The sequence below is a fragment of the Salvelinus fontinalis genome, chromosome 21, assembly GCF_029448725.1.
Source record: "Salvelinus fontinalis isolate EN_2023a chromosome 21, ASM2944872v1, whole genome shotgun sequence".
Classification (NCBI taxonomy): Eukaryota; Metazoa; Chordata; class Actinopteri; order Salmoniformes; family Salmonidae; genus Salvelinus; species Salvelinus fontinalis.
The window spans coordinates 49,964,367-49,977,372 of record NC_074685.1 but is presented as its reverse complement, the minus strand read 5'-3'; the positions used below and the strand labels follow the sequence as shown (position 1 = coordinate 49,977,372).

Genomic DNA, 13,006 nt, shown 5'->3' with positions numbered 1-13,006 from the left:
GTTCCACCCACAGTCGAATGGGCAAACAGAGCGGGCCAACCAGGAGCTGGAGAAGTTCCTCAGCTGTTTCGTCTCCACCCAGGCCAGCAACTGGAGGAAGTTCCTCGTCTGTTGAGAGTATGCTCATAACACACTGCTGAAATCATCCACTGGACTGTTGCTGTTCGAGTGTCAGTTCGGGTTTGCCCCCCCCACCTGTTTCCTAAACAAGAGGCCAAAGCGGGGTGCCGTCAGCCAATGCGTTCATTCGACCATGTCACCTCACCTGGATTAGAGCGCAATCCTCCTTGCTGCGCTCTCTGCCCGACACCAACATTTTTGCAAATTTGTAAAAAAAACAAAAAACGAAAGACCTTATATACAAAAGTATTCCGACCCTTTCCTATGAGACTCGAAATTGAGCTCAGGTGCATCCTATTTTCATTGATCATCCTTGAGATGTTTCTACAAATTGATTGGAGTCCACCTGTGGTAAATTCAATTGATTGGACATGATTTTGAAAATCCCACACCTGTCTATATAAGGTCCCACAGTTGTCAGTGCATTTCAGAGCAAAAACCAAGCCATGAGGTAGAAGGAATAGTTGTAGAGCTCCGAGACAAGATTGTGTGGTGGGATGGGCACCAAAAAATGTGTGCAGCTTTGAAGGTCCCCAAGACAGTGGCCTCCATCATTGTTAAATGGAAGAAGTTTGGAACCACCAAGACTGTTCCTAGAACTGGTCGCCAGGCCAAACTGAGCAATCGGGGGAAAAGGGCCTTGGTCAGGGAGGTGACCAAAACCCGATGGTCACTTTGACAGAGCTCCAGAATTCCTCTGTGGAGATGTGAGAACCTTCCAGAAGGACAACCATCTCTGCAGCACTCCACCAATCAGGCCTTTATTGTAGATTGGCCAGACGGAAGCCACTCCTCAGTAAAAAGCACAACAGCCTGCTTGGAGTTTGCCAAAAGGCACCTAAAGGAATCTCAGACCATGAGAAACAAGATTCTCTGGTCTGATGAAATCAAGATTGAACTCTTTGGCCTGAATGCCAAGCATCACATCTGTAGGAAACTAGGCACCACTCATCACATCGCCTATACCATCCCTACAGTGAAGCACGGTGGTGGCAACATCATGCTGTGGGGATGTTTTTCAGCTGCAGGGACTGGGAGACTAGTCAGGATCGAGGGAAAGATGAACGGAGCAAAGTATGGAGAGATCCTTGATAAAAACGAGAAGTTTCAGGACATCAGACTGGGGCAAAGGTTCACCTTCCAACAGGACAACGACTGTAAGCAAACAGCTAAGACAATGCAGGAGTGGCTTTGGGACAAGTCTCTGAATGCCCTTGAGTCTGGCTCTGGCTGAGACCTGAAAATAGCTGTGTAGCGACGCTCCCCATCCAACCAGACAGAGCTTGAGAGGATCTGCAGAGAAGATGGGAGAATCTCTCCAAATACAGTGTGCAAAGCTTGTAGTGTCATACCTAACTTATTCTTTACAGAGTCAAGTATATTTGTCCAGGCCTCAATTATTCCTTGACTTGCACCATTCATTCTCGCTGTCGATAATTCTGTTATAACTTCTAATAGTAACGAATTGGGTGAGAGTGAGGTGATTGCCATTTTGAAGTTCCCACATTTCAAGTTATTTCTGTTGGACAATACATAATAGGGAATAAGCTGGCTTGCCAGGTCCTCAATATAACGTCACATGCCACAAAAACATTTCCTGGCATAACTTCATCATTTTTCAGAATTCTGATCGGTTTTATGCTTTAGCTGAGATTATTCTTTACAGAATCAAGTATATTTGTCTAGGCCTCAATTATTCCTTGACTTGCACCTTCTCGCTGTCGATAATTCTAAAGTTATAACTTCTAATAGTAACAAATTGTGAGAGAGTGAGGTGATTGCCATCCAACATTTTTTTACGGCAGTGCTGCCTGACAGCAGTAATCGTCTCTGATTGATTAAGAGATTTAAGGAGCTTTCATCGCTAAGTAACATAATGTAATATGTTAAAAATGTAATAACTCAAAAAATAGAAAAGAGGTTTGCATTTGGGACTTTTGATGTGTATACTAATGCAAATCGATATGTTATATGTGGTTACCATTATGCTACCTACCTTTTTAAAGTGATTCCACCTGGTACCAATGTTTTAACATTTCCAACTATGAAAGAAACAAACAAGAGGTAGGGTATAATACTTACAACCATACCATTTAGCGACACCCAGCAATCTTGGGGGAAATCTTGTAGGAGGGGAACCAGGAACTGTAGACAACCGTCCCAGTGGCAGAGCAGTAGCATCATCCCTATCAGATTAAATATTCTTACCACAGCACTGGCCAGGTCGTAGGTCATATGGAAGATCTGGAGACAGAGAAAAGAGAAGGGGGAAAAAATATGTTAAGATACAAGGATTCAAATATTAATAGTTCTGGGACAAAAATGATTGCTCCGAAACGCGACATTATTACCCATTATTCAAAGGAATTAAGTTACTAACCTGAAGCTCAGTATTTCAGTTTTACATTCCTAAGACTGAGCACCTTTTCAACAGTCCAGAAAATACTTCAAATTGTGGTTAGAGCGCAAGCATACTACAACTATCCAAAAATCAAATTTTAAAGCAGTAGTAGAGAGGAGAGCCGCAGCCATTTTGGCCACAGGAGAATTTCAATCACTTTACAACACGGTGTAAAAGTGTAATTCACAGATGTTGGGGTATTCATTATTTGTCATGGGCATCATCCAAAGCAAACAGACCACAGTGAAATGGCAAAAAAAGGAAGGTTGCTGTACGCAGGGGAAATACGTTTAGAAGAGGGCATAGCCAAGTCAACGCACTAGCCACAATAATAGCACATTTCAAAGCTTGTAATGATCAAACAACTGTTCATTTAAACTTAACAGTGATGGCGAGTCCACGATTTCTAACACTTCCAGTTTAACACTTCCAGTGAGAAATGTTATTAAATTAACACGTAAAGCATTTCTTTAAAAATTATTTTTTAGTTACAGTTGAACTCCCATCCACACTATACATGCTTTACTAATACCCATATTGTCACGCTGAATGACGCTGGAGAGACGAAGCAGGTACGGGGAGTAACATTTAATAAATGACGGACATATAATGAGACAAGCACAGCGTCAGCAAACAGAAACTTAGACAAGAAACAATCAATGCAGCAGCAGGGAACAGAGCAAGGGAACAGACAAATATAGGGGAGGAAATTAACATGTAATAAGTGAGTCCAGGTGAGTCCATTAACGCTGATGCGAGTGACGAGGGAAGGCAGGTGTGGGTGATGGATGGCAGGAGCGTGTGATGCAGGGTAATCTGGCGCCCTCAAGCGCCAGGGGAAGGGAAGAGCGGGAGCAAACATGACACATATCATCTATTCAAAATAAACTGGATTTAACCGTGGAGACATGAGCAGACAGAGGGAGAGAACCAGAGAGATAGAGATCTAGAGAGAACGAGAGAGAGAGAGACACGATAACGATCATGTTGCTTAGTCAGAGCGAACCAGGGCGCTGCTAGAATAAAAGCCAATCTACAGTGTGACAGAACAGGTCTGGAGAAAAGGATTGGCTGACAGTGGATCAGAACAAAATATAATCTCCTCACACTTCTATGAGTTCCACTCTATCTGCTAATTAGTTCTCATTTGCATAGGAAACCCATTATTTCTCTCCTGGCTCATTATTCCATTACCCATTTTGGCCAAAATGCCAATTACTGTATTTCTGCAAAAAATCTGGAAGTGTTTGAGTGAAAATTCACAAAGTTCCAGTTTCACATGACAAACCAGCTATCACCCATTTGTTAAAAATGTAAAACGCAACACATTGTTGAACCTGTCGATTGCCTTATCCCTCGTCCCCCACAACATGAAGGACCCAATCCGAGGGGTTGATGAGGTAATTATTATCTATTTTTAAGGTGATAGGATTTATTTTCTCCATAAACTGCTTTAAAAGTCACTAATGCATGCATTTAATTGAGTTTTAATGGGTTCTTAAGGTATGGTTTTAATGGCAGATTAAGAAATTCATATTATTCTTGACAAAATCCATAGGCAGTTGAAAAATGGTGACCTTTCGTTTTTATATATTATTGCCCTGGGGGGGATAAATAGCTAGTTGGAATGCTGTTGAATGCTGAATGTTGAATGCTGCATGACAACACTGACCCGGGCATGACGTAGTAAAATGGGGCAATCACATGTACCCTAATCGTTGCTTTCAGACTTGATTTTCCCTTACAAAATGTATAAACGCCTACAAAAATTTCATTCATCATAATCCACATATAATATATATTTTCTGCTGTAGGAAACTGACTAAAATTGAGGTCCTACATCTGTAGGCCAAGTCAAGATAGCCCAAAAGAGAACACAATGATTATTTGGTCATCAGCGCTGTTGTTGTCTTAAAATAAGCTTGGTCAGCAGAAAGGCAGTCTGGAGAAACCAGATGGGCCAGGGTGTCGGAGAGCGTGTGTGTCTGTCTGTGTGTGTGTTAGGGTTTGGCGGTATCCAGATTATCATACCGTCATACTGTTTCTGTACCATACCGGGGTATACGGTATTACCACGGGCGTGTTTTTTTGACACACAAAACAATTTAGGCAACAGGGATGTTGTTCCAAGAGGGGATTTAATGTCTCTGCTGTAACCAAGAAGCTTGACCTTGACATCTAGCCACTTACTTTAGCTAGCAAGTTAGCAAACCAAATGCATAGCTGGAGCCCTGAGCTAGATATCATTTATTTGACACATCTTAGATTTCTCATAGCTATACTTATATTACTTATAGCTGTTGGAGCTAGGAACACAAGCATTTCGCTACACCCACAATAACATCTGCAAAATGTGTGTATGTGAACAATACACTTTGATTTGATTCAGCAGTGGTGCAGCACGCCCCCTCGCACACCCATGTTACAATTGTCACTTTCTCACTCGCCCACTCAAAGTTCTGCCCTCCCCTTTTATTTTCTACTGACTTCATGATGACTCCATGATGTACTGAATAAAAAGCATGTGGATGTATTGAAGCCAAGACATACTGGAGCTCTACTGCCAATAGCCCTTCCATTGACCTCATAGGACATGACACACACACACACACACACACACACACACACACACACACACACACACACACACACACACACACACACACACACACACACACACACACACACACACACACACACACACACACACACACACACACACACACACACACACCAGATGTACTCTCTTCTGCCAATGACCCTCTCATTGACCTTCCAGGACCTGTCACAAACATGTAATCATCACGCCCCAGTCTGTGAGGGATTGTGATTGGACATCCTCCCTGTTACTCAGTCACTCAGGCCCTGTGCCATTCAGGTGTTGTCATTTGCGCTACGCCAAGTGGACCCAACATTTCTAGCTGAAGGTTTTGTAACACTCCCAAGTGGCGCAGTGGTCTAAGGCACTGCATCTCAGTGCTAGAGGTGTCACTACAGACTGGTTCGATTCCAGGCTGTATCACAACCGGCTGTGATTGGGAGTCCCATAAGGCGGCGCCCAATTGTCCCAGCATCGTCCGGGTTAGGGCTTGGCCGGGGTAGGCCGTCATTGTAAATAATACATTTGTTCTTAAATTACTTGCCTAGTTTAAAAACACCACTGCACCATCCTTAACAGAACCCACCTGAGCCTTCCCTACCTCTCATGCTGTACATCCATCCCCCTCCATGTCAAGGACAAAGCAGGCCATGCTAGGAAGCAGAACGGAAGAGAGAGGAAGGAGTCCAAATACAGACTGATAGATCTCAGTGATGAGTTGGATCACTGGATCTCAGTGATCCAATCCAAAGGCAAAAATTTGCCAGCAGGGCTAGCTCAAAGGATGGCTGCTTGTCTCACCGTCTCAGTGCTCTGCTCTATCCTGCTACCTGCCACTGCCTTACTCGCTCTGTTAGCGTTACTTTATGTGTCACTGTGTGTTTGATTACACACAGTAAGAGAGAAACAGCACATGTATGAAGCAACATACTCCTGCAGGACTCAGAGAGGATGGGAAAAACAGGAAGCAGCAACTTTGGCCTATTTGAATTGCTAATGTCTCCCTCACACCCTACGTGGCAAAAACAGAGATGTCTTCACAGCTTGTCTACGCTGTCCTGGTCAGCGACATAATTGAAAACAAAACAAAAGAAACCGAGGGAGGGAGAGAGAGAGAGGGAGAGTATGAAGCATGAAGCAAGAGAGGGCGAGATGCTCATTGCAGTTGAGTTAACAGCATCAAGTTGTATATTACTTCCCAGGGCCTAAACAGACTTTGTCTGGCTGCAGGTACTCAGGGGCTCAATCCACCTTGCTGGAAAACCTCTCTAACCTACAGTAGGCCTACAGGGCTGGGGTGTGATTTTTTCATGAATCATGATATCATACCCTAGCCTGGTAGTTTAGCTCAAGAGCTGAATTGTGCTTCAGTGACTTCAGAAACTATTCATACCCCTTATTACTTATTACAGACGTATTACACATTTTGTTGTGTTACAGTCTGAAAAAAAATGTATTACATTTTTTTTCTTTTTTATCTCACCCATCTACACACAATACCACATCATGACAAAATCAAAACATGTTTTTAGAAATATTTTGCAAAGTATTCACACCCTTTTGCTATGCCTCTCCAAATTGAGCTCAGGTGCATCCAATTTTTGTTGATCATCTTTGAGATGTCACTACTTGATTAGAGTCCACCTGTGGCCAATTAAAATGTTTGGACATAATTTAGAAAGAAACACACCTGTCTAAATAAGGTCCCACAGTTCACAGTGCATGTCAGAGCAGAAACTATTCCATGAAGTCCACGGAACTGTCCGTACATTTCCGAGCTAGAATTGTGATGAGGCATATATCTGGGCAAGGGAATAAAACAATTTCTAGAGTGTTGAAAGTTCCCAAGAGCACAGTGGCCTCCATCATTGGTAAATAAATAAAAACATTTAACTACCCAGTCTCTGCCGAGAGCTGGCCGTGTGATCAAAATGAGCAACAAGGCAAGAAGGACCTTGGTCAGGGAGGTGACCAAGAACCCACTGACTACTCTGACAGAACTACAGAGTTCGTTGGCTGAGATGGGAGACCCTGCCAGAAGGAAAACAGTCCCTACAGCACTTCACGGTAGAGTTGCCAGATGGAAGCCACTCCTGAGAAAAAAAGCACATGACAGCATGCCTGGAGTTTGCAAAAGGCACGTAAAAGACTCTGAGAACATAAGGCAAAAGATTCTGTGGTCTGATGAGACAAAAATGTAACTATTTGGCGTGAATGCAAAGCGCTATGTCTGGAGAAAACCGACACCAACCCTACCGTAAAGCATGTTGGTGGCAGCATCATGCTATGGGGATGCTTTTCAGCATCCGTAAAGCATGTTGGTGGCAGCATCATGCTATGGGGATGCTTTTCAGCATCCTGATAACATGATACATTTGTAAATTGCAAAGACTTTGAAAAACATGGTTTTACTTTGTCATTATGGGGTATTGTGTATAGATGGGTGGGCAAAGAATCTGTTTAATCAATTTTGAATTCAGGCTGTAACGAAACAAAATGTGGAAGTCAAAGGGTATCAAATCAAATCAAATGTTATGTCACATGCACCGAATACAACAGTGAAATGCTTACTTACAAGCCCTTAACAACATTGCAGTTTTAAGAAATAGAAGTGTTAAGTAAAAATAGATAAATAACAAATAGTTAAAGAGCAACATTAAAATAACAGTAGTGAGGCTATATACAGGGGGTACCGGTACAGAGTCAATGTTGTAGGTAGAGTTAAAATGACTATGCATAGATAATAACCAGAGAGTAGCAGCAGTGTAGAACTGGGGGTGGGGGATGCAAATAGTCTGGGTAGACATTTGATTAGCTTAAGGCTTGGGGATAGAAGCTGTTAAGAAGCCTTTTGGATCTAGACTTGGCACTCCGGTACCGTTTGCCATGCGGTAGCAGAGGGAACAGTCTATGACTAGGGTGCCAAATCTTTCTATTCCCCCTCAGTCTCCTCAACGTTCAGCACGATAGTGCCATCAAAGCTCATCACTAAGGTAAGGACCCTGGGACTAAACACCTCCCTTTGGACCATGATAGTTTGTTGGTGATGTGAAGCTCTCAACCTAATCCACTACGGCCCCGTCGATGAGAATGGGGTCATTCTCGGTCCTCCTTTTCCTGTAGTCCACAATCATCTCTTTTGTCTTGATCACGTTGAGGGTGAGGTTGTTATCCTGGCACCACACGGCCAGGTCTCTGACCTCGTCCCTATAGGCTGCTTCATTGTTGTCGGTGATCAGGCGTAGGCTTACTTAATGATGGTGTTGGAGTCGTGCCTGGCCATGCAGTCATGGGTGAACAGGGAATACAAGAGGGGACTGAGCACGCACCCCTGAGGGGCCCTTGTGTTGAGGATCAGCATGGCAGATGTGTTGTTACCTACCCCTACCACCTGGGGGCGGCCCGTCAGGAAGTCCAGGATCCAGTTGCAGAGGGAGGTGTTTAGTCCCAGGGTCCTTAGCTTAGTGATGAGCTTTGATGGCACTATGGTGATGAACGTTGAGCTGTAGTCAGTGAATAGCGTTCTCACGTAGGTGTTCCTTTGGGAAAGGACAGTGTGGAGTGCAATAGAGATTGCATCATCTGTGGATCTGTTGGGGCAGTATGCAAATTGGAGTGGTTCTAGGGTTTCTGGGATAATAGTGTTGATGTGAGCCATTACCACCCTTTCAAAGCACTTCATGGCTACAGACGTAAGTACTACGGGTCGGTAGTCATTTAGGCAGGTTACCTTAGTGTTCTTGAGCACAGGGACTATGGTGGTCTGCTTGAAACATGTTGCTATTACAAACTCAGTCAGGGACAGGTTGAAAATGTTAGTGAAGACACTTGCCAGTTGGTCAGTGCATGCTCAGTGTACACGCCCTGGTAATCCGTCTGGCCCCGCGGCCTTCTGAATCTTGACCTGTTTAAAGGTCTTATTCACATCGGCTACGGAGAGCGTGATCACACAGTCATCTGGAACAGCTGATGCTCTCATGCATGCTTCAGTGTTGCTTGCCTCACAGCGAGCATATAAGTAATACAGCTCGTCTGGTAGGCTTGTGTCACTGGGCAGCTCGCGACTGTGCTTCTCTTTGTAGTCTGTAATAGTTTGCAAGCCCTGCCACATCCGACAAGCATCGGAGCCGATGTAGTACGATTCAATCTTCGTCCTGTATTGAAACTTTGCCTGTTTGATGGTTCTTCTGAGGGCATAGCAGGATTTCTTATAAGCGTCCGGGTTAGAGTCCCGCTCCTTGAAAGCGGAAGCTCTACCCTTTAGCTCAGTGTAGATGTTGCCTGTAATCCATGGCTTCCGGTTGGGGTATGTACGTACGGTCACTGTGGGGACGACGTCATCGATGCACTTATTGATGAAGCCAGTGACTGATGTGGTGTACTCCTCAATGCCCTTGGAAGAATCCCGAAACATATTCCAGTCTGGGCTAGCGAAACAGTCCTGTAGCTTAGCATCTGCATCATCTGACAAGCTCTTTATTGACCGAGTTATTATTGCTTCCTGCTTATTGTTGCTTCCTGCTTTCGTTTTTGATTGTAAGCAGGAATCAAGAGGATAGAATTATGGTCAGATTTGCTAAATGGAGGGCAAGGAAGAGCTTAGTACGCATCTCTGTGTGTGGAGTAAAGGTGGTCTATAATTGTTTTTCCTCTGGTTGCACATTTAACATGCTGGTAGAAATGAGGTAAAACGGATTTGTTTCCCTGCATTAAAGTCTCCGGCCACTAGGAACGTTGCCTCTGGATGAGCATTTTCCTGTTAGCTTATGCATATCCTAGCTTCTGGGCCTGAGTAACAGGCAGTTTACTTTAGCACCTTTGACAGTGATTACAGCCTTGAGTCTTCTTGGGTATGACGCTACAAGCTTGGCACACCTTGAGGAGTTTCTCCCATTCTTCTCTGCAGATCCTGTCAAGCTCTGTCAGGTTGGATAGAGAGCGTCACTCCACAGCTATTTTCAGGTCTCTCCAGAGATGTTTGATCGGGTTCAAGTCCAGGCTCTGGCTGGGCCATTCAAGGATATTCAGAGACTTGTCCCGAAGCCACTCCTGCAATGTCATGGCTGTGTGCTTAGGGTTATTGTCCTGTTGGAAGGTGAATCTTTGCCCCCAGTCTAAGGTCTTGAGCGCTCTGGAATAGGTTTTCATCAAGGATCTTTCTGTACTTTGCTCCGTTCATCTTTACCTAAATCCTGACTAGTCTCCCAGTCCCTGCCGCTGAAAAACATACCCACAGCATGATACTGCCACCACCATCCTTCACTGTAGGGATGGTACCAGGTTTCCTCCAGATGTGACGCTTGGCATTCAGGCCAAAGAGTTCAATCTTGGTTTCTACAGACCAGAGAATCTTGTTTCTTATGGTCTGAGAGTCCTTTAGGTGCATTTTGGCTAAATCCAAGCATGCTGTCATGTGCCTTTATCTGAGGAGTGGCTTCCGTCTGGCCACTCTTCCATAAAGGCCTCATTAGTGGAGTGCTGCAGAGATTGTTGTCCTTCTGGAAGGTTCTCCCATCGGCTTCTTGGTCACCTCCCTGACCCCAAAATTTTGAACAGTAGTGTATATATGTATTATGCAACAATTTCAAAGATTTTACTGAGTTACAGTTCATATAAGGACATCAGCCAATTGAAATAAATTCATTACGTCCTAATCTATGGATTTCACATGAATGGGGAAACAGATATGCATCTGTTGGTCACAGATATCCTGTTTGGGATAGGGGGCAGTATTTTCACGTCCGGATGAAAAGCGTGCCCAAAGTAAACTGCCTGCTACTCAGGCCCAGAAGCTAGGATATGCAAATAATAGAAATCACTCTAAAGTTTCTAGATTCCCATAGAAAACATATTGAAAACATGGTCACCTCAAAAAAATAAATCCTGGATGGTTTGTCCTCGGGGTTTCGCCAAATAAGTTCTGTTATACTCACAGACACGGACGTTTGAAAGTTAAATATTTCTAATAATTTATTTTTAATTCCGCGCTCTGCAATTTCACCGGATGTTGTCGAAACGTTCCGCTAGCGGAACCCCTAACCGTACAAGGATATCAGAAAAACCAGTCAGTATCTGTTGTGACCACCATTTTCCTCATGCAGCACGACAGTTCTCCTTTGCATAGAATTGATCAGGCTGTTGATTGTGGAATGTGGTCCCACTCCTCTTCAACATCTGTATGAAGTTACAGGATATTGGGGGGAACTGGAACGCGTACACATCGTTCCAGAGCATCCCAAACATGCTCAATGGGTGACATGTCTGGTGCTAGTCAAGGAACAATTGAGGCCCGCAGTATGCAGTATGCAGTATGCAGTATGCAGTATGCAGACCATGGAAGAACTGGGACATGTTCAGCTTACTGGAATTGTTTACAGATCCTTGTGACATGGGGCCGTGCATTATCAAGCTGAAACATGGTGGTAATGGTGGTGGATGAATGGCACGACAATGAGCCTCAGGATCTCGTCACGGTATCTCTGTGCATTCAAATTGTCATCGATAAAATGCAATTGTGTTCGTTGTCCATAGCTTAGGCCTGCCCATACCATAACCCCACCGCCACCATGGGGCACTCTGTTCACAACGTTGACATCAGCAAACCGCTCTCCCACACAACTTCAAACACGTGGTCTGCGGTTGTGAGGCCAGTTGGACGTACTGCCAAATTCTCTAAACCAACGTTTGAGTCAGCTTATGTTAGATACATTAAACTCTCTGGCAACAGGGCTGGTGGACATTCCTGCAGTCAGCATACCAATTGCGCAGTCCCTCAAAACTTGAGACATTTGTGGCATTGTGTTTTGTAACAAAACTGCATATTTTAGAGTGGCCTTTTATTGTCCCCAGCACAAGGTGCACCTGTGTAATGATCATGCTGTTTAATCAGCTTCTTGATATGCCACACCTGTCAGGTGGATGTATTATCTTGGCAAAGGATAAATGCTCACTAACAGGGAAGTAAACAAATTTGTGCACACAATTTGAGAGAAATAAGCTTTTTGTGCATATGGAACATTTCGGGAATCTTTTATTCCAGCCATGAAACATGGAACAAACACTGTTGCATTTTTGTTTTTGTTCAGTGTATCCGAGGGCCTTCAAAAGAAGCGGCCAGTTGCCCATCCCTCATAAACCTCATATATGCAGAACTCACTAGTCGAGCTAGTTGGCCTTTAAAATCCCTTCTATAAACACATCATTTAATTGTAATTGTCACAAAGGATTAAATTGAGACACCAAACGTAACCAAACAACTCTATCTGGGACCAAGTCAATGTTAGGAACATACAATATCTGTAATTTAAATTGTTTCGAATCTATTTCATAGAATAGATTATGTTGTCTTCCACAAACATATAATTCAATCCCCTACTGTTGTTACATTACCCACTGGGCACAGACGTCAATTAAACGTCTATTCCACATTGGTTCAGCGCAATTACATTCAAATGACGTGGAAACAAGATTGATTCCACCAGTGTTCCCAGTGGATAGAGATGAGAGTCATCCTTGTCCCTGCGTGTCTCAAATAGATTTGTGAAGCTAGCTACACCTTCCCACTAATTCCTTTATTAGTGGGATCTTATCTCACACACCTCTGCATGGAAACAACCACAGCAGCACACACCACTGCAGAGATGTCCCTGGCTCCTCTATTAATAACAAGATCATAATCGTGACAGATCTCTATCCACTTGGAACACTGGTGGAATCAATCTTGTTTCCACGTCATTTGAATGTAATTGCGCTGAACCAATGTGGAAGCCAGAGGCGTATACATCTTTTGAACAAGTTCTCAGAATGGTGTCCAGCAAAGCCTGCATATGTTTAAATGTAGAGGAATTATATATTTGTACTTATGTAAGATAAAACCCTTGTAAGCG

At 43.8% G+C, this 13,006-nt stretch overlaps 1 protein-coding gene across 1 annotated transcript in view; it reads right to left on the bottom strand.

Annotated features, from left to right (window-relative positions):
- LOC129819075 (potassium/sodium hyperpolarization-activated cyclic nucleotide-gated channel 1-like) overlaps positions 1-13,006 on the bottom strand; it is a 182,025-nt gene that overhangs the window by 96,043 nt on the left and 72,976 nt on the right. The window contains exon 3 of the mRNA XM_055875613.1: positions 2,203-2,364. Coding sequence (XP_055731588.1) covers positions 2,203-2,364 — 162 coding nt within the window. The remainder of the gene's footprint in view (positions 1-2,202; positions 2,365-13,006) is intronic.